The sequence below is a fragment of the Saprolegnia parasitica genome (assembly GCF_000151545.1).
Source record: "Saprolegnia parasitica CBS 223.65 unplaced genomic scaffold supercont2.163, whole genome shotgun sequence".
Taxonomy (NCBI): Eukaryota; Oomycota; class Saprolegniomycetes; order Saprolegniales; family Saprolegniaceae; genus Saprolegnia; species Saprolegnia parasitica.
The window spans coordinates 21839-47609 of NW_012156557.1; the positions used below are offsets into that span (position 1 = coordinate 21839).

General features: G+C 61.3%; 13 protein-coding genes across 13 annotated transcripts; 11 read left to right on the forward strand and 2 right to left on the reverse strand.

Moving 5' to 3' along the window:
- Window positions 1–181: 181 nt before the first annotated feature.
- On the forward strand, window positions 182–1322 carry SPRG_15422 (hypothetical protein). Its single transcript, XM_012354468.1, has 2 exons — window positions 182–819; window positions 868–1322. The coding sequence occupies exons 1-2, from the start codon at window positions 274–276 to the stop codon at window positions 1270–1272; spliced, it is 951 nt and encodes a 316-aa protein (XP_012209858.1). The 5' UTR covers window positions 182–273; the 3' UTR covers window positions 1273–1322.
- Window positions 1323–1435: 113 nt separating this feature from the next.
- SPRG_15423 (hypothetical protein) lies at window positions 1436–2642 on the forward strand. The gene is made up of 3 exons (XM_012354469.1): window positions 1436–1796; window positions 1842–2140; window positions 2193–2642. The coding sequence occupies exons 1-3, from the start codon at window positions 1458–1460 to the stop codon at window positions 2530–2532; spliced, it is 978 nt and encodes a 325-aa protein (XP_012209859.1). The 5' UTR covers window positions 1436–1457; the 3' UTR covers window positions 2533–2642.
- A 768-nt stretch (window positions 2643–3410) lies between these two features.
- Window positions 3411–4639, forward strand: SPRG_15424 (hypothetical protein; the record flags this gene model as incomplete). The annotated part of the gene is made up of 1 exon (XM_012354470.1): window positions 3411–4639. One exon carries the CDS (start codon window positions 3411–3413, stop codon window positions 4593–4595), a length of 1185 nt encoding a protein of 394 aa, XP_012209860.1. The 3' UTR covers window positions 4596–4639.
- Window positions 4640–5325: 686 nt separating this feature from the next.
- SPRG_15425 (hypothetical protein) lies at window positions 5326–5824 on the forward strand. Its single transcript, XM_012354471.1, has one exon. The coding sequence runs from the start codon at window positions 5347–5349 to the stop codon at window positions 5791–5793; it is 447 nt and encodes a 148-aa protein (XP_012209861.1). The 5' UTR covers window positions 5326–5346; the 3' UTR covers window positions 5794–5824.
- A 52-nt stretch (window positions 5825–5876) lies between these two features.
- SPRG_15426 (hypothetical protein) lies at window positions 5877–7038 on the forward strand. Its single transcript, XM_012354472.1, has 3 exons — window positions 5877–6630; window positions 6722–6894; window positions 6939–7038. Exons 1-3 carry the CDS (start codon window positions 5899–5901, stop codon window positions 6994–6996), a joined length of 963 nt encoding a protein of 320 aa, XP_012209862.1. The 5' UTR covers window positions 5877–5898; the 3' UTR covers window positions 6997–7038.
- A 20-nt stretch (window positions 7039–7058) lies between these two features.
- On the reverse strand, window positions 7059–8323 carry SPRG_15427 (hypothetical protein; the record flags this gene model as incomplete). Its single annotated transcript, XM_012354473.1, has 4 exons — window positions 7059–7156; window positions 7203–7430; window positions 7477–8059; window positions 8213–8323. The coding sequence occupies 4 exons, from the start codon at window positions 8321–8323 to the stop codon at window positions 7059–7061; spliced, it is 1020 nt and encodes a 339-aa protein (XP_012209863.1).
- A 61-nt stretch (window positions 8324–8384) lies between these two features.
- On the forward strand, window positions 8385–10411 carry SPRG_15428 (hypothetical protein). The gene is made up of 2 exons (XM_012354474.1): window positions 8385–8510; window positions 8555–10411. Exons 1-2 carry the CDS (start codon window positions 8424–8426, stop codon window positions 10343–10345), a joined length of 1878 nt encoding a protein of 625 aa, XP_012209864.1. The 5' UTR covers window positions 8385–8423; the 3' UTR covers window positions 10346–10411.
- Window positions 10412–10597: 186 nt separating this feature from the next.
- SPRG_15429 (hypothetical protein) lies at window positions 10598–11374 on the forward strand (the record flags this gene model as incomplete). Its single annotated transcript, XM_012354475.1, has 1 exon — window positions 10598–11374. The coding sequence occupies one exon, from the start codon at window positions 10598–10600 to the stop codon at window positions 11282–11284; it is 687 nt and encodes a 228-aa protein (XP_012209865.1). The 3' UTR covers window positions 11285–11374.
- A 304-nt stretch (window positions 11375–11678) lies between these two features.
- SPRG_15430 (hypothetical protein) lies at window positions 11679–14735 on the forward strand. The gene is made up of 2 exons (XM_012354476.1): window positions 11679–12077; window positions 12130–14735. Exons 1-2 carry the CDS (start codon window positions 11698–11700, stop codon window positions 14714–14716), a joined length of 2967 nt encoding a protein of 988 aa, XP_012209866.1. The 5' UTR covers window positions 11679–11697; the 3' UTR covers window positions 14717–14735.
- A 282-nt stretch (window positions 14736–15017) lies between these two features.
- Window positions 15018–20099, reverse strand: SPRG_15431 (hypothetical protein; the record flags this gene model as incomplete). The annotated part of the gene is made up of 5 exons (XM_012354477.1): window positions 15018–16536; window positions 16588–17759; window positions 17957–18384; window positions 18489–19168; window positions 19216–20099. The coding sequence occupies 5 exons, from the start codon at window positions 20097–20099 to the stop codon at window positions 15018–15020; spliced, it is 4683 nt and encodes a 1560-aa protein (XP_012209867.1).
- An 862-nt stretch (window positions 20100–20961) lies between these two features.
- SPRG_15432 (DNA-binding protein) lies at window positions 20962–22264 on the forward strand. The gene has a single exon (XM_012354478.1). It carries the CDS (start codon window positions 20996–20998, stop codon window positions 22175–22177), a length of 1182 nt encoding a protein of 393 aa, XP_012209868.1. The 5' UTR covers window positions 20962–20995; the 3' UTR covers window positions 22178–22264.
- Window positions 22265–22307: 43 nt separating this feature from the next.
- On the forward strand, window positions 22308–23316 carry SPRG_15433 (hypothetical protein). The gene is made up of 4 exons (XM_012354479.1): window positions 22308–22496; window positions 22548–22598; window positions 22645–22881; window positions 22932–23316. Exons 1-4 carry the CDS (start codon window positions 22326–22328, stop codon window positions 23202–23204), a joined length of 732 nt encoding a protein of 243 aa, XP_012209869.1. The 5' UTR covers window positions 22308–22325; the 3' UTR covers window positions 23205–23316.
- An 831-nt stretch (window positions 23317–24147) lies between these two features.
- SPRG_15434 (hypothetical protein) lies at window positions 24148–25175 on the forward strand. The gene is made up of 7 exons (XM_012354480.1): window positions 24148–24256; window positions 24301–24334; window positions 24382–24497; window positions 24546–24662; window positions 24710–24881; window positions 24926–25018; window positions 25068–25175. The coding sequence occupies exons 1-7, from the start codon at window positions 24162–24164 to the stop codon at window positions 25131–25133; spliced, it is 693 nt and encodes a 230-aa protein (XP_012209870.1). The 5' UTR covers window positions 24148–24161; the 3' UTR covers window positions 25134–25175.
- Window positions 25176–25771: the final 596 nt, after the last annotated feature.

The following is a 25771-nucleotide window of genomic DNA, read 5'->3' on the forward strand; positions in this document are numbered from 1 at the left end:
TAGCTTGAGATCCAGCGCGACGTGACTACGCCGGCGGCGTCCTGAGTCATTCAGTCTTGGCGATGTAGCGTCGTACGAGATACTCTCGGGCTTGTCCCACCCACGGAGCACCGGATCTCTGCGCGTGGACATCGCCGTCTGTCGCGCGATGGATTGGACAGTATTGAATTGGATCATTGATTGATAGCGCTCTTGAACCCGCTGACGCCGTCGCAGAGCTCCGTCGAGCGCAAGGGCCGCCACCGCCTCGCCAAGGTCCGCTACGAGGCCGAGATGGACGCGCTGCGCCGCCAGCAGTATGCGCTCACGATGGAGCTCGAGACGCTTGAGTACGCGCGCAAGCTCCGGTCGAGCAAGTCGGTCTGGGAAGGCTTTGCGCGCCGCCAGGCTCTTGAGCGCCAAGCCGCCGTCTTTGAGAACGCGCAGCTCAAGAAGGTACTGCAGCACCACGCCGACGTCCTCTCGCGGCTGCGCGCGGTCGTCGAGCCGGCGACGATGTCCTGTCGTATGGACGACGACCTGGTGCTGGCCCACGTCACGCGCGGCCCGCTCCCGCGCAACTGGTCGAACTCGACGCTGCACGAGCGCCTCGACGCCCAGAAGGCGCTGCTGCCGTCGATCTTCCGCAAGCACGGTCTCGACTGCCAGCAGGACTCGTGGAAGCAGATCGTGTCGCGAGTCGATACCGCGACAGGCGATATCGTGCTCGAAATCTCGACCTGCCTCGTTGTGCACGCGGGCTTTGCCGACGTCGGCGACGCCATGAGCTGCATTTACACGCCCAAGCAGCCACTCCACGTCGAGAACCGCTCGATCGAGGTAGTACTATCCTGGTGAGATACCGCACGTAGCATCTCATTACCTCAGATTCTCGAGATTGTGGATGCGTCGAGCCACATTGGCGAGCACGTGCACTGCGTCGCGTCCGAGACGTTCCGGCGGCGGTTTGCGCGTAAGTGCTCCGCCCTTCACGACCGCATCGTCTTTGTCGAGCAGACGATCGAGGCCGACCACGGCGACAGGCCGTACACCGAGACGAAATACGAAGCGCTCGAGTATTTACGTCGCGACCGCTGCCACTGGAAGATGTTTCGCTGCGTGCGCTTGCCCGTACGCGACATGCTCTGTGTGGATCTGCAGCAAGAGCTCATGGCGTCCTTCGCGGCCAGCATGGACAACGTCATCGACGCGCTCGAGAGCGTCGTGCAGTCGCTCGCCCGCACGATAACGCGGGACAATCACCACGTGCGATGGCTCCTCTACGAAGGCTAAGGGAGATAAGCTCTAGTAAATAAGAGCATAAAGCATTTTGGATTAGGAACCCAAGGATGACGCTAGTACGTGTACGACGCAGGAGGATGATGGCCGCCGAGGACTGGTCCTGTATCAGGCCAGCTGCGTGACTGGCAGAGAGAGCCGGATCAGTTTGCATTACTCCGGAGTATACAATTTTAGCCATGCCAAGACAAGGCAAGATTGCGGGCCTTCTCAACCCGGACGTCGCGGCCTCGGACCGCAAGCTGCGCCACGAGCGCGCCAAGCAGCGCTACGAGGACGAGGTCGCATCCCTTCGCGCCAAGCTGGCCGAGCTCTCGGAGCAACTCGAGACGCTCACCAAGGCGCGCGCCGGCCCGCGCAAGTCGCAGTCGGTCTGGGAAGGCTTTGCGCGCCGCCAGGTCATCGAGCACCAGGAAGCGCTGCGTGAAAACGCAAAGCTCAAGCACCAGATCGAAGCGCATATGGGGCTGCTCCAGCGCCTCCAAGGCGTGCTAGCGCAGGACCGGCACGACCTTCTCGTACGAAATGCGCCCAAACGTCCACGGCCCTGACGCGCTGTGTAGGAGCTATCGGACCCGAATGCTGTCGTGAGCCTCGTGGAGGAGCCGAGCGCGCGCCGGGCAACGGTCCACGCCGTCTTGGACCAGCAGTTTGCGCAGCTGCCGGCGACGTACCAAAACACGGGCTCGCATCGTCCCTCGACACGTGGAAGCAGATCGTCGTGCGGCAGGGCCGCCACGAGCTCGTGCTCGAGATCTCGTACAACCTCCTCGTGCACGCGTCTCTCGACGCCGTCGGCGACGCGCTCTGCGAAGTCTTTGCGCCGACCCAGCGCCGCGTCGTCAGCAACGGCACCGTGCAGGTGCGCGCTATGCTCATTCGCTGTGCATGTCCCAACCGTGTACTACGATTAGCTGCTCGAGTCGTTTGACGCGACGACGCACTTGCTCGAGCGCGTGTACACGGTGCCAGAGCAGCGCGCGATCCACACGCACCTTGCGACCAAGAGCTTTCGCTGTGTCGACGGAGGGTTCGCCTTTGTGCAGCAAGCGATCGGCCAAGACGCACTCTTTCCGCTGCCTCCCGACACGGTGGTCGTCCGCGACGTCATCTTTACGACGGTCGAGTCCAGCGAAGGCGGCGACGCCCGCTGGAAGTCGTTCCGGCACGTGCACATCCCGCTCGATGAGACGGCGGGCGGCGACATGGTCGAGAAGCTCCTCGCCTGCTACGGCGACTCGATCGAGGTGCTGACGAAAGCGCTGCACCGGGTGCTGCGGTCGCCGCGCGATCTCGTCGAGTCCCAAGGCGACTTGATTACCTTCAACCATAATTATCAATGATGATCACCTCATCGCGCTGGATCTCGCGTCTCCAAGCGAGTGTACGGTTCGCCCGATCTGTCAGCGGCGGCTCCGCATACTTGGTCGAGTTCACCGCATACTTGGTCATCTCGGCTCCACGACGGCGCCGGCGCAGCGCGCAGATTGCATCCTGCGCTGACCACAACCGTGCGTAATGGCCGCCCTTTCTCTTGGCTCCTCGGACCGACAAAGCATCGCGTCAACGTTAGAGGGACCTCGTCGTCAACCATCACGTCCTGGTTCTTTTTTACCGCTGGCATACAATCCCTGCATTGATTGTTCATACTACAATGGACGACGAAGTGGTATGACTGCAGCGATGTCCGACGACGTCATGACAGAATCCTCGACGGAGCAGGGCCCAACAACGCTGCACAGTAGAGATTCTCGAGGTGCGCCGGTGCGACGCGAGGAGGCGTTGGACGCGCACGGAAACGTGGCGTCGCAAGCGGCTTCGCAGCGACTATGGGTGCGTCGACGATAAGCTTGTGGGTAAACACATGGGTAAACACGCCGGCAAGGTTCTTTCACCCGTTCGTGGGGTGCTACCGAAATCAACGCTTTCAACGGGCTCCACGGGTTACTTTCCCAAGAAGTATCATCATCCGGTGGGGTATAGTAACTCATTGAACGCGTACAAAGCCTAGCCACCATTGATGGTCCAAACGACCCTCGTGGTACCCCGCAGAGCGTGGGTCCTTTGGCTCTGTCCAAGGAGCGACGAAAGGAGTTCTAATTGGAAGCGCATTACGCAATAATCGGCGCAGAATGAACACCGTGCTTTCACTGCACTCGCTCCTCAACCCGGCGCCGTGCCCGGCCTACGAGCCCAAGCCGACGTCGCCGGCCAGCAGCGGCGGCAAGCCCCCGAGCGACCGCAAACTGCGCCACGACCGAGCCAAGACGCGCTACAACGACGAGATGGCCTTCCTGACCCGAAAGCGACAAGAACTCACCGAGCGCATCGAGAGCCTCGAGAAGGCCAAGCGCCACCGCACGAGCAAGTCGGTGTGGGAAGGCTTTGCCCGGCGGCAAGCGCTCGAGCGCCAAGAGTCGATGATCGAAAACACAAAGCTCAAGAACGTGCTTCAGCAGCAGCTTGCGATCCTCGCCGACCTCCAAGGCGTCTTGTCCGAGCGTCCGACGCTGACCAGCTGGCCGCTCATGCCCGGCATTGAAGGCCCCATGGCGCTTCTCTCGAAAGAGCCCAACCGCCGCCTCGCGCAGTTTACCGAACTCATGGACGCGCAAGTGAGCCAGCTCCACGACGTCTTCAGGAAGCACGGACTGCTCGACGCGGCCGACACGTGGAAGCAGATTGTCGTGCGCAACGACGGCTGCCACGTCGCCCTCGACGTCTCGGTGAGCATGGTTGTCAACGCGCCGTACAAGCTGCTGGGAAAGGCGCTCGAGCGGGTGGCATCGGTGCGCGAGCCCCGGCGCACGGCCAACGGCTACGTCGAGCCGATCGAGGTGTTTGAAGGCACGGGCCAACTCTTCCGCCGCGTCACAACCATGCTGGGCTTGCCCGAGATCCACGCCGAGTTTGCGGTCAAGGGCTACACCTTTCCGAACCAAGTTGCGTTCGTTATCAACTCGATGTATGACGACGAGACGTCACCGCCGGAGCGCGGCGTGCTGCGGTCCCGGGAGACCTTGTTCATCACAAGTGAGTACCTCAGCGAGACCCAAGCGCGCTGCAAAATGTACCGCAAGGTCTACGTGCCCGCGATCCACGTGCCGGGGACACCGCCGTCGCCATCCAGCGACGACGGCAATTGCGGCGTCGCGTCGCTTCTCGAGATGCTGCTCACGTGCTACTCGGACAACATTGAAGCCTTTGTCCAAGCGATTTACCGCGAATTCCGACCACTCCTCGGCGCCGACAACCTCCCCGACTCGCTCGTCGAAACCACGCCCGAGCTCATCACGTTCAACGAGAGCAGCGTATGAGCCGCGAGCTGATTGAAGTCCTATAATAGTACTAGTAGCGCACACCTTGTTGGTACCGGTAGTCAATGCAACGCCTGTTGTACTACTCCATTTGCTCACATCTCGCAAATGTATGGCCCCACCGAGGCCATGCATTGATTGATCTCCCATCTCCTCGTCGTACAGCAACGGTCGTGTTCCACGTGTCCTCAACCCTAGTAGCTCGTCGACCTTACCGTAGCTCTAAAGTACACTGTACTACACGGTATGCCGGTGGGATGGATTGCACCGGCGGTAACTCTGGCGTGAGCGGTGTCGGTCCGGAGTGACGTCAGTGCCATGTCTCGACCAGAGCCCAAGCAGCACTTGAAGATACTACCGGGCACGCTGCTAGTAGAGTCGTTGCTAGTAGAGTCGCTGCAATGGCCACACAATCCTTCGACCAGCGCCGCATCCCACGACCACGGTGTAGCTGGCATCTCACCCACACGTGTGTGGTCACGGTGCAGATGCCACATCGGCAAGTCGTGTTACTTCCAGCGCCTGCGACAGCCCACATCGACCTCAAAAATATGCAATTGAAAGCTGTTTTTATCTATGCAACGTGAAATGCATACCAATATCAAGTACAATAAATTCGGAAATATGCATTCTCGCGTCTCGAAAGCGCGCGGATTGAGCGCGGGCCAACCAAGACGAGTGCCACATCTCGTGCGAATTATGTGACGGGTATTAGTATGTGCACACTCTAATATTCTTCACCTCGTCGTCGATGCTTCCTCTCTTGCGGTCCTCGCTGTCGTCGTCCGAGAAGCAGTCGCTGCGCTGCTGCGTTCGGGGCACGAGCGTCGTGAAGCGGCAAGGCCTCTTCCTCTCGAGCCTCCAAGTGCTCTACCACATCAAGGTCCGCGTCGCCGACGAAGTGTGGGTCTCGCAGACCGCCATGGACGACATTCTGCAGCTGCACGCGCAACTACTCTCGATCGCCAAGCAACACTGCACCGAATTCACCAAGGCGCTCTCGTCGCTGCCGTGCCCAAAGGAGCCGCTCTTCAAGAAAACCGAGATGCTCGTCATCAAGGGCATGTGCGGCGAGCTTGAGCACTATCTTTTGAACCTCGTCAAGCTCTGCGAGCGCTTCGACACGCCCGACGTCGACCTCGTCGAAGCACAGACGCTGCACTTTCTCAAGGCCGCCGCGTTGCAGTCGTCGCATTAGCAATCTAGGTAGAGCAGTAGCATAGAAACCATAACTTATCCGTCTTTGGACGGCCCTTTTTCTTAATTTAGACTCAAGTAACCTCTGCGCGCACTCTTTGCACGGATGGGCAACAAGGCGGCCAAGCCGCTGTCGTCGACCAAGGAGAACGACGTCGTGCCCTTTGACGTGGCCGACGTTACGAGCTCGGAGCACACCTTGGCCAAACCAGATCAACGGCCTTTGGCGGCATCGACAACGCGCCTCGTCGAGTCGGCTGCGGCGACAAACCAGATCACGACGCGGCACAAGCGCCACAAAAAGCCAGCCAAGAAGCTGGCGCAGAAGTCGGCGAAGGAGGGCGACCCGACCGAGTTGGAGTTTAGCTCGAACGAGAGCTCCGAGGACGACGAGAAGACGAAGAAACCGAGCAAGAAGCAGCCGCCCCACAACCACCATCCCAACCACCACCACCACCACGAGACCCTCCTGATTGACGAGTCGCCAGACGCCCTCTCGAGACCAGACGCCCACAAGAAATTAGGAAAGGCCCCAAACCAGACAAGGCCCCCAAACCAGACAAGACCCCCAAACCAGACAAGGCCGCGAAACCAGACAAGGCCGCGAAGCCGGTCAAGACCGCGAAACCAGACAAGGCTGACGAAGGAATCGCCGTTGGCCAAGATGAAGCGCAAGTCCGGCGTCAAGTCGTGCGCCGCGATCGAGGCCGACGCGGAGCCGCCGATTCGGCATCTCTCGACGCGTGTGCTGGCCCCCATTGACCTAAAAGGACTCAAGACGATCGAGAAGATGCCGGCAATCGAGGTACCCCACCCTGTGCAGGCCGACGACGCGCAGGTACCCCCCGTGCCAGTCTCGACACCGCAGTCGTCCACCCGCAGTCCCGTACGAACATGGCGCTTTTCATGGAGGAAACGATTTCTTGTAGGTCCCACTGCCACACGTCCAAAGCGACCTGGACCTCGACGACGTCACGGATGAGTTCTTCAACGACGACTTTGAAATGAACCGGCCGCCTCTCAAAGCCGTCGAGGTGCGGAGCCCGCAAAGCACAGAGCCGATGCGAGCACGGTCGTCGCCGCCGGTCCGCGCCAACGATAGGTACGTACATCGATGTACCTGGGTCAACGACCATCTTGCACTAGGTTAGTAATAGACGACATTGACGAGGACATTATGAAGGACATTCTGGACGAGAGCTAGCCTGTACGAGTTAATAATTATGTACCGAGTCGTTCGGACCGTAATGTAGTAGTATACGTCTCCTAACAGAGCTCGCGGGGCGGCGCGACAACCGGGACGCTGCCGTACACGAATGCAGGCGCCTCGAACTGCGTCTTGGCCCACGCCACGTCCGACGTGTCTACGCCCAAATCCGATGAACATAAGAAAGGAGCTGGCTCGTGTACCATGGACTTTGACCCGCGTGGCTTTTTTCGCCGCCACCTCGGGCAAGTCGGGGATCGTGTTGGCGGGTTTCCCGGCGCTCGATTGGTTCGCGCCAAACGACTGGCCAAAGCCAGAGTTCGACGATGGCTGGCCGAACGGAGAGCTGCTTGGCGGCTGGCCGAACGGGCTGTTGACAGGTGGTGGTGCTTGACCAAAGGTTGTGCTGGGTGTCCCAAACGGGCTGTTCGCTGCGGGGGCGGCTTGGTTGAGCGGGGGCGGCTTGGTTGAACGGACTGGACTGGCCGAACGGACTACCACCGGACGCTTGGCCAAAGGGCGACGGTGCCGGCGGGCTGAACGGACTCGCGGAGCTCGGAGGTGGCTGCGCAAATGGACTCGCTGGCGCCGACGGCTGGCCAAAGGGGCTCGAGGACGCCGCACTGCCTTGCCCAAACGGACTGGACGTCGGCGCGTTGGCCGGTGGCGCGGCAAAGGGACTGGACGCCGTCGATCCAAAGGAGCTTGTCTGGCCAAAGGAGCTGGCGGTGGAGGCGAAGGGCGAGGTCGATGCGCCCATGGCCGAGGGTGCGCCAAACGTCGCACCACTGCCCCCAAATGGCGACGGCGACGATGCGGGAGCACTGCCAAAAGGCGATGCTGCCGGCGCGCCGCCAAAGGGCGATTGCCCAAAGCCAGCGCCCGATGACGCCGCGCCGCCAAAGGTCGACGTCGTGGTGCCAAACGGAGAGGAGGACGCGCCGCCGCCAAACGGATTGTTCGCTGGCGCGCCGCCTCCAAAGGGGTTGCCGCCGCCGCCAAAGGGGCTCGTCGATGGCTTGGCAAACGGGCAAACGGGCTGGTACTGCTGTTGCTGCTGCTAGACTGACCAAACGGGCTTCTGCTGTTGTTGTTGTTGTTGTTGCTGTTGTGGCCAAACGGGCTGGCGCTTGGGTTGGACCGATGGCTGTAAGCGTTCGAGCTCCCGCCCTACAAGGAGGTGAGCGCAGTGTAGCGGGTGCCACGTACGTACGCCGTTGTCGTGGGCGAAGCGGCAGTTGTTGCCGTTGCGGCACGTGCCCTGCTTGTAGAAGCGGCACGGGATCTTCGCGTTGCTGTTGTTGTTGCTGCTGCCGCGGTACATGCTCGACTGCGCGTTTTGTATATTTCGGCACATGCCACATCTAGCCGGTCAGTAGTTTTGGCACGTGTTACGCCTTTCTTCATCACAATCGGAGGCGGCGATGGGGCAGTCGCTGGCCAAGGCCGTGGACGAGAAGGGCAAGCGGGTCAAGAACCCGACGTGGAGCGGATGGCTGCACATCTACAAGGTAGAGACGACGCCTCTGCCACGGTGTCTCACGTGCGCGGCTAGAACGGGCTGCTCAAGCGCGGCTACAAGCGCCGCTTCTGTCGCCTCGACCGCGACCGCCTCTACTACTTCACGGACGAGCGTCCCAAGCACACGTCGAAAGGCTGCATCCACCTCCACGACGTCGTGGGCATCGCGGCGCTGCCATCGTACTCGGCGGCGGGCGACGACACGACGCTGCAGCTGCCCGTCGCGCTCGTGACGCCGGCGCTGGTCCACATGCTGGTCTTTGAAGCGGCCGACGCCAAGGCGTCGTTCGAGCGCGCGCTGGGCGCCAACGTTCCGCGGTCGATGATCGTGGCCGAGGACTGGTCCATCGTGCAGCTCGAGCACGGCCAGAGCAAGGAGTCGCCGTATGTGCGCTATTACATTGTGTTTCTAACGTCCGGGGACCTCCTCTTCTTCACGGACGGCAACTGCCGCCTCCTCGAAGCCCGCGTGCGCATGCTGGACCTCGAGAACGTTCTCGTCGCGTACGACTCGGCGGCCGGGAACGGCGTCGTGCTCTCACCGCGCAGCCAAGCGCGGGCGGCGGCCTCGCTCGCGAGTCCGTCGATCCAGCTGGTGGTGCACGCCAAGGTCATCAGCCTCGAGTTTGACGCCAAGACGCAGTACGAACTCTGGCGGGAGCTCCTCGTGGACGCCGCCGCAGGCGACTACTACGGCCGCGCGTTTCTCCAGCGACGGCTCCAGGACGAGCAGCGAAAAAAGTACCAGCGCCAAGCCAAGCTCGACGATATGCTCAAGAAGACCAAGAAGAAGATCTCGAGGCATAAGAAGCAGCACCTCAAGGACCCGCGCGTCTCGGTCAGCGACGTGACGTACGACGGCGACGACCTCTCGGAGGTCTCAACCTTGTCCCACGCGTCGTACGAGTCGGCGCTCTCGTCGACGCGGTCGAGGACCTCCAAGTCGGCGGGGTTTCCAGACGCAGAGAGGCCTGCGATGCAAAAGAAATCGAAAAAGGCCGCGACAACCGCCGCCGACGCCAGCGAGGCAAAGCCCAAGACGACCAAGAAGCGGCGGGACGAGGCGCTGGGAGAGGAGGGCAAGACGCCGCAGCTGCCGCCGGCGGCCGACGAGAGCACCCGTCCCCTGAAGCCCCGGAAAAAGAGCAAGAAACCCAAGGGTGTGGTGCTGGACGCAGAGACTAGTGTCGTGATCGCGCCCGTGTCCGAGCCGACGCCGCCATCAGCCCCGACACCGTCCGTGCTCGCAGCACCAGCCACCGCGCTCGTACCCAAGAAGAATTTGAACCGGGTCCGCGAAGACATTTTTGCGAGTCCGGTCACGAGTCCGACGTTTGCCGAGAAGAAGCAAGCGCTGCTGCGACGTCTCCAGCCCGACTACTCGCCGCTGTCGCCCAAGGTCAAGGTTGAGACGACGCAGTTTGTGCCCGAGCCCGTGTCGGCGCCCCGCACGCGCCGTCGCCAGCGGTCCGTGACGTCGTCGTCGTCGATCAAGCACTTTGCCTCGCGCCGCGAGCTGCTTCAAATGGACTTTGAAAAGCTCTGCGCACGCATGCAGTCGTCTGCGAACGGCCGGTCGACGAAGCAGGCGCGCCGCCTCGAGAGACAGATCCAGGCGTGCGCCCAGGCCATCGATACGCTTGGCGGCCTCGTGCTCTTCCCCCCCACAGACGAAGCTCTTCTCCCGCCAATCCTCCCGATGCTCGCGTCCTTGGAGCTCAGCGACTTGCCGAAAAGCACGGTGGATGTCCAAGGCAACTGGTTCACGACCGAGCAGAGAGGCGGCGTCCGTGTCCGGCACTGGCAACGGCGCCACGCGACTTAAGAGACGGTGGCCTATTTAATTCGTGTAGTACAAGCGTTGTGACGCGTATCGCTTTCGCAAGGACGAGCAGATGAAGCTCGTTACTAGGTAAGCTCATTCCTACGGCTTGACGGAGACTGGTTCGGCTACTATTAGTTGGCGGTGTTGTCACATTGCACTTGGATAACATTCGGCATCGTGTGCCGATTTTACCGGATACGGCTGTTGTAACCGGACATGCATCGTTCAAAAGACAGGCGTGCAAGAACGACGATGGCGGTGCAGTATGTGCTCTTCGACATGGATGGCCTCCTCCTGGACACGGAGCGCGTGTACACGGAGGTGACGAGCGAGATCTTGAGCCGCTTTGGAAAGCAGTTTACGTGGGACGTCAAGGCGCGGATGATGGGCCAGAAGGAGTACGACGCCGCCAAGATCCTCATTGCCAGCTACGGCATCGACTTGACGCCCGAGGCGTACTTGGCCGAACGCAACGCGTTGCACGCGGCCAAGTTTCCGTTCTGCAAGCCGCTGCCGGGCGTACTGAAGCTGCTAAAGCACCTGAAAGCCCATGGCATCCCGATCTGCGTCGCCACGTCCTCGCACCGCAGCGCGTTCGAGCTCAAGTCGAGCCGCAACCAAGAGCTCTTTGCACTCTTCGACGGGCACATCATCTGCGGCGACGATCCGCAGGTGAAGCATGGCAAGCCGGCGCCCGACCTCTTCCTGCATGCGGCGACAGCGCTCGGGTGCACGCTCGACGCCGACAAGAACGCGACCTGCCTCGTGTTTGAAGACGCGCCGTCGGGTGTCCAAGCCGGCCTCAACGCCAAGATGCAGGTCGTGTGGATCCCGGATGCCAACTTGGAACGCGACCCGGCCCTCGTCGCGCAGTGCGCGATCGTCCTCGACAGCATGGAGGCGTTTGACCCGGCCGCCTTTGGCTTGCCCGCATACTAGCGCATCACGCTTAGATCTTAGTCGCGACGTATCCTGCGATACCAGTTCTGAATGCATAATGGAAACAACGCCAGTCAAGCACCGTACCAGTAGACAGCAGCGGGGTCTGACTTCGCCGACGCCGCCCTTGCTGCCGCGAGCTTGCAGCCGAGACAATAAATGGAGTCTAGTATCCAGTATTGATTGGATACCTCTTAGCGTCGTATACAAGATAAGCTTGACGCCGTACCGGAGGTGGTGGTTTTAGCGCCAAATTCGAGTCGTCCGGTCAAGTGCTTGGCCCCAATAAAGTGCGATTTGAAAAAAGCACAGGGGATTTGTATGAAAGCGCACTTGAGCGGGTGCTGGGCTGCGGTTGGTGGCTGGTTTGCACCTCTTGCCATAGAGACCAATCATCGATATCTTAGATTGAGATGACGAGTGTGTTCACGCAGAGCCGCGTCCTCCAGAGCTTCCGCGCCTTGGGCGTCGTCGCCTCCGACGTGCCGGTCGTGCTCTCGCGCACGGGCTTCATCACCGTCGCGACCGGCAAGAGCTTCCAGGTCTACGACACGGAGAAGCTGACGCCGGTCGCGGTCTCGTCGCCGCTGCCCAAGAAGATCCGGGCGCTGCAGACCGTCTTGAAGCACAACCGGACGTTCGCCGCGGTGGGCCGCAACATCCACGTCTTCAGCCGCATCACCGAGACGCACGTGCTCTCTGGGCACCAGGCGCCGATCCTGCAGCTGCTCGCGGTCGGCGACGTTCTCTTCTCGATCGCCGAAGACAACACGATGCGCATCTGGTCGACCACGTACGTCCCTATCGTCTAGCTCTAGGAGAGCGACTCATGCGGTACATGGCAGGGACCTCGAGCTGCTCGAGACCATCACGTTTGAGGCCGCGTTCACGCCCACGTTCCTCTTGCACCCGTCGACGTACCTCAACAAGGTGCTTGTCGGCTCGACGCAGGGCGCGCTGCAGCTCTGGAACGTCCATACGCTCAAGTGCGTCTTTGCCTTCAAGGGCTGGGGCTCGGAAGTGACGGCCATGGCGCAGAGTCCGGCCGTCGACGTCGTCGCGATTGGCCTCGCAGACGGCCGCATCCTGCTGCACAACCTCAAGTTCGACACGACGCTCATGACATTCTCGCAAAGCAAGGAAGGCCGCGTCACGAGCCTCTCGTTCCGCGCCGACGACAAGGCGCCGTGGCTGGCCTCGGGCACGACCTCGGGCTCGGTGCTCCTCTGGAACCTCGAGACGCAGCGCTTGGAGTCGACGATCCTCGGCGCCCACGAAGCGCCGATCGCGTCGACCGTCTTCTTCCCCAACGAGCCGCTCTTGCTGACGTCGGCCGGCGACAATGCGCTCAAGATTTGGATTTTCGACGAGCTCGAGGCGCGGGGCCGCCTTCTCAAGTCGCGCTCCGGCCACAAGGCGCCGCCGACCAAGATCCGGTACTACGGCAACGACGTCGTCCAAAAGACGGACGGTACCGTGTGCCAGATCCTCTCGGCGGGCCAGGACCGCGCGTTCCGGCTCTTCCACACGGCGCGCGAGCAGCAAAGCACCGAGCTCTCGCAAGGCCCGCTGCACAAGAAGCAGCGCCTCCACAGCTCGGACGAGCGCAAGTTGCCGCCGATTCTGCAGTTCGCGGCCATGGAGACGCGCGAGAAGGACTGGAGCAACGTGGTCACGTGCCACGAATCCGAGGTGCCAGCGTATGTCTGGACGCTCGAGCGCAAGGCCATGGGCAAGAAGGTGCTGCAGCAGGTCGAGGGCCATACGACGCCGGGCTCGATCGAGCACCAGCGGCGCCTCGACTCCAAGGCGACCGCCGTCGCGATCAGTTCGTGCGGCAACTTTGCGCTCGTCGGGTCGGTCGGCGGCGCCATCTTCAAGTACAACTTGCAGTCGGGCGAGAAGCGCGGGTCGTTCCCGACGGCCGCGACGCCCAAGGCCAAGCTCATCCGCGCGCTGACGATGCCCGGTGCGTCGTACAAATCCGCGCCCGACAACTCGATGGCCGACAAGCACAGCGGGTCGGTCACCGGCGTCGTTGTCGATGCCCGGAACGTGCTTGTGATCTCGAGCAGCATGGACCATTCGCTCAAGTTTTGGGACTTTTACACGCACGCGTGCATCGCGAGCATGGACCTCGGGTCACCGATCACACACCTCGCGCTGCACAAGGACAACAACTTGATCGTGGCGGCGTGCGACGACTTTGTCTTGCGCGTCATCGACATCACGACGCGCAAGCTCGTCCGTCGTTTCCACGGCCACACGCACTGGATCACGGACGTATGCTTCTCGCCGGACGCGCGCTGGCTTCTCTCGTCGTCCTCGGACGGCTCAGTGCGCGTCTGGGACCTCCCGACCGGCAAGTGCATCGACTTTGTCAAGTTCAAGCACGCCGTCACGAGCGTGACCATGTCGCCGACGGGCGAGTTCATCGCGACGACCCACGTCGGCCAGCTCGGGCTCTTCCTCTGGGCCAACCGCGCCTACTTTGAGACCGTCTTTGTCGACTCGGAGCCGTCGTCGCCCGTCCTCATGGGCATGCCCGTGCCGCTCAGCGAGGTCGACGTGCCGCTGGAGACGCAGGTCGTGATTGCCGCCAACGAGGTCCATGAAGTCGCAGCGGAGGCGCCGGCGTACGTTTCGCCGTTGGATGCCACAACCAGCTCGTTTGTGCGCCTCTCGACGGCGCCCAAGGCCATGTGGCAGTCGCTCTTCCAGCTCGAGCTCATCAAGGCCCGCAACAAGCCCGTGGAAGCGCCCAAGGCGCCCGAGAAGGCACCGTTCTTCCTCCCGACCGTGCGCAAGGACGATGTGCACCCGACGTTCGAAGCCGTCGATGCCAAGAAGACCAAGCCGCAAGCCAAGAAGCCGGAAGAGGCCAAGAAGCCGGAAGAGGACGTGGTCATGGAAGGCTGGGGCGATGGCGACGACGTGGCGTGGGGCGATGACGACGACGACGACGAGGTCGCGGCGCCGACGTCTCGCATCGGCAAGTCGACGGGTCTCACGACGTCGCGCTCCAAGCTCGCGTCGCTCTTGCTGCAGGGCGCGGCGACGGCGCCGCAGCTCGGCGGGAAGGGTCAGTTTGCGCTCGTGGTCGCGTACCTGCAGGGTCTCTCGGCGTCGGGCGTGGACGTGGAGCTGAGCACGCTCTGCATGGGCGACTTTGACGTCGAGGGCAAGGGCCACCTGAAGCTCTTCCTCGACTGCATGCTCGAGATGCTCGAGGGCCGGCAAGAGTTCCAGGTCGTCCAGGTGTACCTCAACCGGTTCCTCAAGGTCCACGAAGACATTCTGGTGACGGACGCGGACCTCCTTGCGCACGTGGCTGAGGTGCACGCGATCCAGCAGGAAGGGTGGGAGCACCTCCAGCGCCTCCTCCACAACAACTTGTGCTTGGTACAGTACTTTGCCAAGATGCAAATGTAGACCACCTAATCTAACCCGAATCTTATGTACTTGTTCATATACTTTTTCGACTTATCTTTTCAGTCGGCCGATCATCGGCCACTCCGTCCTCGGAGGGTTAAACGATTTCCTCCGCATCAGTGTATCCCTGCAAGTGATGTCGGCAGGGTACAAGACACTTGGTACGTACTTTCGCACCTCGTCCGCCTCGTAACCCTTTGAATTTGGAGGGTTGGAGGTTTGGAGGTTAGAACATGCCTACGCGGCTCGCCATTGTGAGTTCTGACGCGGTTCCGTTGGGCCTTGGCTACTCCTCGTGCTACTACATGGTTGCGTCGCGGCGCGGACGCTTGCGCGGTGGTATCTCGTCGTCCTGGACCTCGTCCGGCGCGCCCGGGAGCTCGGATTCCAGTGCATTCAACATTGCCAGGCGCTCGGTGCTTTGCTGGAAGTGTGCCAGCTTCTCCACATGCCGCTTCAGGTCCGCTGGCGTCGGGTAGCCTCGAGGCAACACCTTGTGAATCCGTGTGCACCCGTCGTCGTCCCGCTTCTCCAGCCGGTTCGTTTTCGCTTTGAGCAGCGAGAGGACGCGGCGGCAGATGCGGCCCCACATCGTCGTCGCCGCTGTGGTCCCATCGCTTAGAAACTCGTCGAACGCCATGCAGCAATCGCAGTGCGCAGGGTCCAGCGCAACATTGCCAAATACATAGCAGTCGGGCAGGGGCGGGACCGGATCCAGCGACCCGTTCTGAAGTATGGCGGCCCGGCACACGTGCACGAGGTACAGCAGCACGTCGGGGCAGTCGCAATTGGTTTGGAGCCGAGCAATCACTGCGTAGACCTCGTCGTTGTTGGCGACGGCTCGCCACGCCTGTACAAACGCCATCACATCCTCGCCCGGTGCAAGCAGCCCCAGCGCGACGATCAAGTCGACGGTGGCTTTCGCTTTCGGAAGCGTAGCTTGCAGGAGCATCTGCGCCCGCGAAGCAAGAAAGCGAGACAAGACGGCGCGCAAGGTCGAGTCGAGCGGGGATCCTTGCTGCTGCTTGAGAAACCATAGGATACCCCCCACGGTATACTCGCCACTGAGCGCGGCGAGGTCGTCGAGGAGGGCGGCGTCGCACGGCCGGGTCGAGAGTAGAATCTGCAAGAGACTGCCGCACTCGACCGGGCGCAGACGTTCGTACTTTGCCAGCGGTACGCGCGTGGCGAGTGCCAAAGCCATGTCCGCGAGAATGGCCTCCTGGTAGCGCGGTGCAGACGGCAGCGTCGGGTGGCTTTGGAGCGCGAGAACGAGCGAGACACAGTGGCTCTTGAGTCGGCGCAGGACGCCGACGCGAGTGTTGGCCTCGAGCAAGGTGCACGTGCCATGGCGGCGCTTGTAGAGAAAGGCGTCGACGTGACGGCGCAGCGAGACCGGAAGCTTTGGACGCAGCCAGTGCTTCGTCTCGTCGTCGTCCACGTACGCGTCGAGGAGGAGGCGATACTCGTTGAGCGCGTTGCTGTTGTACCGGTGGTGAGAACTGGGCATCGCGTCCCAGAGCGCTTTGATGCACTCGAAGACGAAGGGCTGGCGCAGCGGAGGGCAGACGGCAGCCTTGGGCTCTGTGATCCCAGCGAGACTTGCGAGCAGTTGGCAGGTCGGTCCTGATTGTTTCCAGTGGCTACTCCACCGCTGGACGAGGCTGAGCATCGCTGGCTGGAGCGCCGGCCAGCCAAACGCGCGCAAACACGATGCAATCCCAGGCGCGACGTCTTCAATCGACGCATCGTCCGAGACAAAGACGGCGTCCGACAGGAAGAGCGACGCGAGGTCGACCTCACCCAGGGCGACCAAGACGCTGCAAAAGCCGCGTATGTCGGGTCCCGTCGGCACCACCTCGTGTGAGTACCTTAACGGTACGAGCTTGAAGATGGCAATGATACTCAGCGCAAGATCGCGAGCACTCGGGGCGCCCAGCAGCGTTTCCCCCGCTTCGAACGAGCGCAGCGCCGCTGGGATGCCAGCAATGCCGGCGCGGAATCGCTTGGGCCAAAACAAGAGCGCTGTCGGGGGGCAATGAATCGAGACGTGATAGGATACCTCTTCGAGCGGGGTCGGGTCCTTGATGAACGCATGGGCTCCCTTCCCAAGAAGACCGTCGATTACGCTGGGGGGCATTTGACACGCGGGGTGGGGCACGGCAGAGGCGACGCGGTTGCGGTGCTCTTTCCGGTCGTTGCGGCTTGTTTTGAAGCGGATCAACGCCACGTCAAAGCTATGGGAGGCGACGAGGTGGTCGACCAGCGCTCTCTCTGCGCGCGTGAGGTTCTCGAACGCAAAGGCTTTGTTTTTGGAGACGGTGCGAACGCGGTATGCAATGCGCTGGCAGCGCGGGAACGGCGCCTTCGCAATCGCAGTCAGATCGGATAGAATGCGCGATCGATCGAGAGCGACGACGGGAGGGCGGCCGCGGCCGCGGAGGCCTCGCCCAACCAAGTGAAAAACGAGCGCCAACCGGCTGCCCGATGCAATGGGCGCCGATGAGATCGATGTGCCGTGATACGTGGCCGCCACTTCATAGGACGACAGGTGCGTCTTGAAGCTCTTCGAGAGACCGTTGTGGGCAAACGTCAATGCGCCACCAGCGTGGTGGTGCGGCAAGAGGAGAAGCAGCAAGCCAAACGACCCCGGCACGTCGTCGGGAACGGGCCGAAGCGCGTTAGCGTCGCCAGTTGCGTCAACGCAGAGGTGCGAGAGGACGACGTCGACGTCCATCGTGGTGATGGCCAGTGCCACTTCGGCGGGGCGCAGAATGGTCTTTCGCATCGCGCCCATCCACTCGGCCTCGTTGAGAAACTCGAGCTTCGCGGCGGGAATCCGGCCCCTGTCCTTGGCCAAGGCGGCGAGTCGAGTCACATCGGCCGAGGTCAGCGGCCGCGGCAGGTCGACGCCGTCGACGCGAAGCAAAGGCGCGATGCCAAGCCCTGAGTTGCTTTTGTAGATGTACTTGGTGGATGGCTCGATGCTATCGATCGCCGCTTCGTACGCTGCGATCGCTTGGTTCACGCTGTGGGCCAACAACTGCATGAAAGAAAATGGTTTTAGTTCGTCAGCGTAACAGAAACGCCGGTATTCCGGTTTTGACTCGTGGACCGCTGGGACTAGGTAGTATGAAGAGGACACATTGAACGTCAATTCATTTGGAGCACAATCTCTTGAGAGCATGACCCGATAGAACGACCTCATGGGTATCGTAGACGGATGCGCAGCCTCGTTACGGGTCGGTTGAAGCGGATGTCGAAGCTGCGCTCTCTATGGTTTCCGGGCGTGGGCCACCGAAAAGCCTCGAGTTGGCGATAGCTTGTCGTCGCGTTCACATGGCGCCGCTTGGCCAACGCCGCGTGGGCGATCCGGATGCGCCCCGGTTGCTGCACTTTGCGTAAACTCCTTTTGTGCGCCGTCTGCTTCGCGTAGCGCAGTCGCGTCGGGTGGGCGGCCGCGACCGCGCGCACTCGCAAGCACGCGCGACGATCGAACGTCAGTCGGAGTCGCGTTCCGTCGCTGAGGAAGTGCCACACCTCGTTGCAGTCGGCGCAGTGCCGGGGGTCGAACGGGATGTCGACGAGGTCGCCGTCACGCATGCCTGGCACGGGCAGCAGCAAGCCGCCACGGACGTACGCCTCTCGGCACACGGCCGCGAGCGCCACTAGCACTCCGCGCAAGTCGACATCCGCTTGTGGCCATAGCTGCTCCAGGACGGTGCCCACCGTCGAAGCAGCGCATACAGCGACAACTTGTCGGGCTTGGCACCGTTGGAGAGACCGGCGAGGTGCGACACCAAGCCTAAGACGTGGCTCCGCTGCGTTGAGCTGCGGAGCCAGCGCCGCAAGAGGCCTCGGATCGCAGACGAGAGCGGTTGCCAGCCAAATTTCGTCACACATGTGCGGACGCAGACGACGGCGTCGGTGAGCGCGATGCGGCGGCAATGCACTCCTGTCGGCGAGACGGAGAGCGCGGCGCTGAGAAAGTACGCAGCGACTTCGTCGTCGTTGGAGGCGCAGAGCACGTCGCCCATGGCGGCTGCATGGCCGTCGCGCGCGGTACCAGCCCGCTCGTCGCTAAAGGCGAGAGAGGCGATGGAGTGGAAGATAGCCATGGTCCCAAAGACGAGTTCCCGGGCACTCGAGAGCCCCAGCGGGTGCATCGTCCGGCGAAACAAGACAGCCTCGCGAAGGAGGGCCATGGAGGTCTTCATACCGACGATGCCGGCTCGGAATCGCTTGGGCCAGAAGAGCAGCGCCATCTCCGAGGGAGCACTGACGGGCACGAGCTCATCATGGCCGCTCTCGCAGAGGAAGGTGTGGGCTGAGACGCCGACGAGCCGCTTGGCTACCAAATCCGGCACGTTGCACGACGGATGGAACTCGAACGCGGCGACGTGGTTGTCGACGTCGGCTCTGTCCTCGCCGCTGCTAGGGTCGTCGGGCTCGCTAGTCGCCGGATATGAGAGCCGCACTATCGCTGACAGTCGGACCACCTGTCGTAGCGTGCCGATTTCGTCAAGAACCGAACGACGGCGATGTCAAAGGCATCCGAGGCCACGAGAATGTTGACGAGGTGCTTGTGCCGAGGTCGCAGGCGCGGAAACAAAGAGTCTGCGTAAGGATCGCCAACGTCGCTTGGCGCCGGGCAGAGGTACGCGAGGCTGCACGCGATGCGGTGGCACTCTGGCAGCAGGCGCGCGGCGAGGACCGCCACCTTGGCGGCCGCACCGGTTCGGTTCAGCGGCAGTCGCGACGGCCCTCGCTCTGGTTCGTGGACCCCTGTTAAGTCGAAAACGAGTGCAAGGCGGCGTCCGGACGTGATGGGCGTCGACTTGATCGTGGTGTTGATACAGACACCGTCGAACCCTCTCGGTCGCTCGGCCGCGTTCTGCGGCAGCGTGATTGCGTGCTCGTGGCGCTGGAACGTGAGGACGCCACCCGTGTGGTCGGACGGCAGCAGCACGATCAGTGTCCCGAACGCATCGGCAATGCAGCCTGTGGAGGCCCGGAGGCCGTCAATGGACCCGACGGCGTCCATGCAGAGGTGCGACAAGACGGCGCCGACGTTCGAGGCGCGAATACCGAGCGTCAACAGAAGCTTGTGCACGACATTTTGGACAAGGGCTTCTTCCAACGCGCTCTGATTGGCGATGTGGATGTCGGCGGCGGGCACGACACTGGCCTTGCCGTACTGCGCGCTGAGCTGGCCGTGCTGGGTACGCGATACAGGCCACGACAACGCGTCCGGAAGTCCCTCCAAGCTTACGACCGGCAGCGGTGAGATGCCTTGGGTGCCCGTGCAGATATACAACGGCGGTGCTCTGGGCTGCTCCAAGATGGCCTCGCACGCTGACACGAGACTGTTCATGGAGTTCATGGCGCGCGTCCTGCGTGACGATGTTGGTTTGATTGGCCACGAGAATTATATTTCCGTCGACGCCCCATTCTATGCATATTTGTATGCAATACAATAAAACGAGCAAAGTGTCCAGTGGTCGATGTGGTTGCGCGGTGGAGTTGGTTCGACGTGCGAACGTTATTAATAGTCTTCTGGTCGATATTGTCATTAAATTAACACACCAGCACGCTGATGCACATGCTACCATCAGCACTGGGTTCGATACTCGGCGGGATCGTGTCTTTTCGACTTGCTTGTTGTCGGCGTCGGTGCTACTACCCGGCAGTTGTACTGGTTCGCACTTGTCCGTCACTGGTGTATCAAGACACGACAAAATGGACAAAGGCCCTCCATGCTCAGAGGTCCCCTCTGCGTTTCAAGCTGTTTGGCTGTTCAGAGTCGGCGGCTAGACAAAGTTGCTCGTGGGACTCGGATGCGTGGGACTCGGATGCGAGGCCAATGGAAGATGCATGCAGCGTTCTTGCTGGCATTGCAAGTCATCCGCAGACTTGGCGCGATCATCATTCGCGCTGGGCTCTCGTGCTGCCAGCTCATCGCGCACCTGCGTTCGATTCGGTTGACGCTGGGCACACCCAACTTTTGGCCTCGGATTTAAATGGCTCGGCATACAAATCCCAAGCTATTAAAATACGTTGCAGTGGCCATGTGCAAAACGGCCGCCGTCTAAAAATACTCGGAGGAAATGCATAATAAAAATACCCAAATTCAATGTTGTATACAAATACCAAGTGAAACTGTGCGAATTCAAAAGCAACCGGGTCCGGGACCCCAGAAAAAAGAGTGGCTGGCAGCTTTGGGAAGCGAGTGGCTTGGCTTCAGTCGACGAAATTCCCACTTCCAGTACGAACCCCAAGATGAGTGACATCAGCGAGCACGATGCGGCCGAGATCAAGGCCGACGCCCCGGTCATCGAGGACTGCAGCAACACGGACGTCGTGACCAAGTACCGCCTTGCCGCCGAGATCGCGCAGTCGGCGCTCGAGGGCGTCATCGGCCAGCTCGCGCCCGGCAAGAGCGTCGTCGAGCTCTGCGCCTTCGGCGATGCCATCATCACGGCCCGCGCCGCGACCGTCTACAAGTCCAAGAAGGTCGAGAAGGGCATTGCCTTCCCGACGTGCGTGAGCGTCAACGAGGTCGTGTGCCACTTTTCGCCGCTCCCGAACGAGACGACCACGATCAAGGCCGGCGACTGGGTCAAGATCGACTTGGGCTGCCACATTGACGGCTACATCGCCGTCGTCGCGCACACCGTCATTGTGCCCGCCACCGAGGGCGACGACCTCATCGTCATTGGCTCGCAGGCCGATGTGCTCAAGTGCGCCCAGGACGCGCTTGAGCTCTGCGCCCGCTTGATCAAGCCCGGCAACACGAACCACCAGGTCACGGATGCCCTCGAGGCGCTCGCCGAGTCGTACGGCGTCAAGAGCCTCCACGGCACGCTCATGCACCAGATGAAGCGCTTCGTCATTGACGGCAGCAAGACGATCGCCCAGAAGCACGATCATGAGGCCAAGACGGCCAAGGTCACGTTCGAGGCCAACGAAGTCTACGCCATCGACGTTGCCTTCACGACGGGCCTCGACAAGGCCGTCGCCTCGGAGCGCCGCACGACGGTCTTCAAGCGCCAGGTCGACAAGAGCTACCGCCTCAAGATGAAGGCGTCGCGCTATGTCTTTAGCGAGATCAACTCGAAGTTCCCGACGCTTCCGTTCACGATTCGCGCCTTTGAGGACGAGTCGCAGTCGCGCATGGGTGTCGTCGAGTGCGTCAAGCACGACCTCCTCACGCCCTTCCCGATCCTCGAGGGCCGCGAGGGCGACCACATCGCCCACCTCAAGGCGACGGTGCTCCTCATGCCCAACGGCACGACCAAGATCACGGGCCTCAGCCTCCCGCTCGAGCGCATCAACTCGGAGAAGACGGTCACGCCCGAGATTGCCGCGATCCTCTCGTCGTCGCTCAAGAAGAAGTCGAAGAAGAAGAAGGCGGCCAAGTCGGCCGGCGCCGCCAAGGAAGTCGAGCACGACCTCGAATAAATCAATCTTTCAGCAGCAACTCACATTTCTGCGTGATACGGCGTAGGTAGTAATCTAAACAAACACGAACGACATCAACCGTCCACATCTGGAGTATCAATCTATCAACCTAAATCGATACTAGTACAAACTAAGATCTTGAAGCGGCATGGCGCCGGGGGCCGAGGAAGCGCAGCACTTTGCCGGTCCGTTCCTGCTGCTGGAGCGTCCGCTGCTCGACGGTCGGTGCGTGTACTGCAGCGCGCCGACGACGGCAGCAAACTGCGCCGTGTGCAGTCGTCCAGTCGACGTTCCCTGGCTCACGACGGCGTCGGTGACGGTACTTGGCAGCTCGCGGCCAGGCATCACGACGATGGCATCGCCTGCGTAGATCCGCTTGGGCTCGCGCCTTCAGCTGTCGACGCCGCCAACGCCGCTCGAGGTTCCGAGCAATCTGCCTCTACACTGCGCCGCAGCTCGTATGGTAGGGAGTCGTCGTGGCGGTTGATGTTTATGCCAAGTACATCGAGCTGCTGACGGGCGTCCAAAGCCAGCCCCTTGTGCAGTGGAAGCTCCAGCGGCTGCGCGCGTCCGTCTTGCCCAGTGTCGAGGTGCTGTCTCCCGAGAGCCCGTGGCACGCGATCCTCGATAGCTACGGCTTTTGCGGCGACTGCCGGTCGCCATACCGCATCGGCAATGCGGGCCAGCTCCGCGATTCGAGCGCTGTACCTGACGAGCAGCGAGGTGTATGGCAACCAACCTGTACATCGCGTAGGAGCACAGCGTACGCGCCAACGTGGCCAAGAAGGAGCGACTGCGCTTCTATGAAGCGCAGAGGCAGGCGCTTCTTGAGCGCAAGGCGGCGGCGCGCGCGGCCCACGCGCCGTCCCGGACACTCGTCGAGCTTTCGGCCAAGCTCCGTGACGAAGCGATCAACATCCTACGCGCCAAGCGAGACCTCGAGCCGGTCCAAGTGGCATGTCCTCACTGCGGCTGGACACCGCTACCAAGCGCAGGGCCACGCCCAGGAGCTGCCACCCACGGGTGACAGAGCGCACGTTGGCATTGACTTGGTGTCTTCACCCGGCCACCACTCCTAGTCCTCGCTTGCTACAAGAAACTCATGGTTATATTACTGACGATATTGTACTGCAGTGTGGACACTCGGAAAGGCAGCTCAAAGCTGCGCGTCAGTCCTATCGTCACGACCTCGACCGCTGCCGCAGCAAAGCGCGTTCGACTGCTCGGATGATTTCATCCATTGCAGTCTCTGTGCTCATCGCCGCAAGCGCTGGTGGTGTTCCAACACTGGACGGGTTCGTCCAGAACCACGTGGGGAGTGGCCTGTGGGGCGGTCGAGGCGTCGAGCTACAGTTGTTTCTTGGTAGTACAGTCGTAGCTGTTGGTAGTGCATAGGCGTCCGTCGATCCAGGGCAGGTCGGTCCTCGCAGCGCGGCTGTAGAAAGCGGTGATGGTCGAGGCAGGTCGGATGGCAAATGGCAAATGAAGTCTTCGCGTGGAATGCTATCGAGTGTAAAATCCATCGAGCGACCCTTTCTACTCCCTCAACTCGAACTCGTTTCTTGTATACCGAGTGTAGAAGATGAGAAACAAACTAAGCTTACCTGTCGGTAGAAGCCATTATGATTTCGCTTCGCATTGAAAACACCACTGCAGGAATCGAGCGCTCAGATTCCGGGGTCGCTGTCGCTAAATGTGGCACCTTGCTGTTTTATACGTGGCATATGCCGCAGTACATCTTGGACAACGCATAATGTCCGTTGGAAGCCTCGCATGCCCACGAAAAGTAGCATTTCAGGACCCCCAAAGTGGCCTCTATCACTCTGCCACGTTGGAGCGATTTCATTTTCCAACTCGATTCGGCGACCGGAGCGGCTCGGCGGCGGCGGTGGGGTTTGAGAACCTCTCCAACATAATATATTCGGTCGAAGATATGTGTTATGAGAGGTTTCTCGCTCCAGCTTCCAAATATCTTTTTGCGACGATGGACCAGGCGGACCTCAAGGCGCCGCTCTACGACGCCATGGATGCGGACCGCAAGCCGGCGGTCTGCGCGACGCCCGTCGGCTTCTGGCGCAGGTAGCAGCATGCCATGGCATGCGGCGAGGCTCATGCGCGCGTAGCCTCATGAGCTGGGACGCGCACACGCTGCTGCGGGTACGATGATGACGGCTATGGCCGACGAGCGCTCATGCTGCGGCTAGTACATGCGCTACCTCAACGTCATGCTGGCGCTCTTCCAGGCGCTCGCCGGGTTCTTTGGCCTCTTTGACTTGGCAATGCTCAACATTACGAGCTTCCTCATCGCCGTCTATGTCATGTACGTTTGTCCTGCCACGATGTGCATACCTGCATGCGCCTCTGGTAGCATCTTTGCGCTGCTGCTCTTGGCGTTCGAGTGCCGGTTCTCATCCATGGAGCCGTCGATTCGCCGCCAGTTTGGCTTTCTCTTTACGTACCGCGGGCGCACGGCCTTCATCTTCTTGTACGCTCCAGAGCCTCTAGTCGCCACGAACTCATGAGGCGTTGTAGCGTCGGTTTTATGGACTTTGGCATGGCCGACGCCATGGCCAAGATCGCGGGCGTTCTCATGTGCCTCAACGCGGTGCTCAACCTCATCGTCATTACCATGCACCCGGCCTTTCGCAGCGGCAGCCTTCGCGCCGACATGGACCCGACCGTCGGGTACACAGCCGGCGAGCAAGTACGTTCTTCGATCGACTTGCACTTGCGACAAGAACCGTGTAGGAAGCGGCTCAAGTCTTTGCCAAGAACGCGCACTTGGCAGCGCAAGCAGGCACATACGCGTTCGCACACGTGTCGCCCGAGGTCGCGACGCAGGTAATGCCTTGTGTCCAACCTGCCATTGCGCCTTACGCGCCGAGAGTAGATCGTCCAGCAGGCCGCGGCGCAGCAAGCCAACAATGGCAGCTACGTGCCGCCGCGCCAGAGCTAGATATCTGCAGACATCTTGTAAAGAACTCGCGGTGTGTCCCGATGATCCGCTTACTTGGAGACGAACGGGAGGCAGTTATCGTCGTCGCAAGTGGAGCGTGCAACCAGAAAGGAGTCGCCTGAGACGGCGACGGAGCGCAGAACACATCACGTGCATCATGCATGCAGGAGCCCACGTCGACACTGGATCGGTCTCTTTGAGTGTGTCGAACGGGCATCTCCTGCCCTCACGCAAGCATACTTTAGCGTCTTTAAGACAACTTGTACACCTCGCTCGACGACGACGGTCATCGTGAGCAAGTGTCCATCGCTAGCCGTCGAAACGATCCAAAAGACTTGGCGATGGAGATGACTACTGCTCGCTACCAGAGGAAGTACACGGGCGCACACCAACCAGGTCTTCATCTTGGCACCAATATTGTCTTCTTGGCGCCAACATTGTCATCATCTCGGCAAAACGGCCCATCAAACCAAAGAAAGAGAGCCGAGGACGACGAAGACACAAATGACATTGGTATAGTAGGGCTAGGGTCCAAACATGAGTTCGGTCGGGCGGTACGTAAAGTCGGCGACGCGCTCGGCTTCGCGGTCGACCTCGTCCAGCATGCGCCACTCGGGCGTGTCGACCGGCACTTCCGT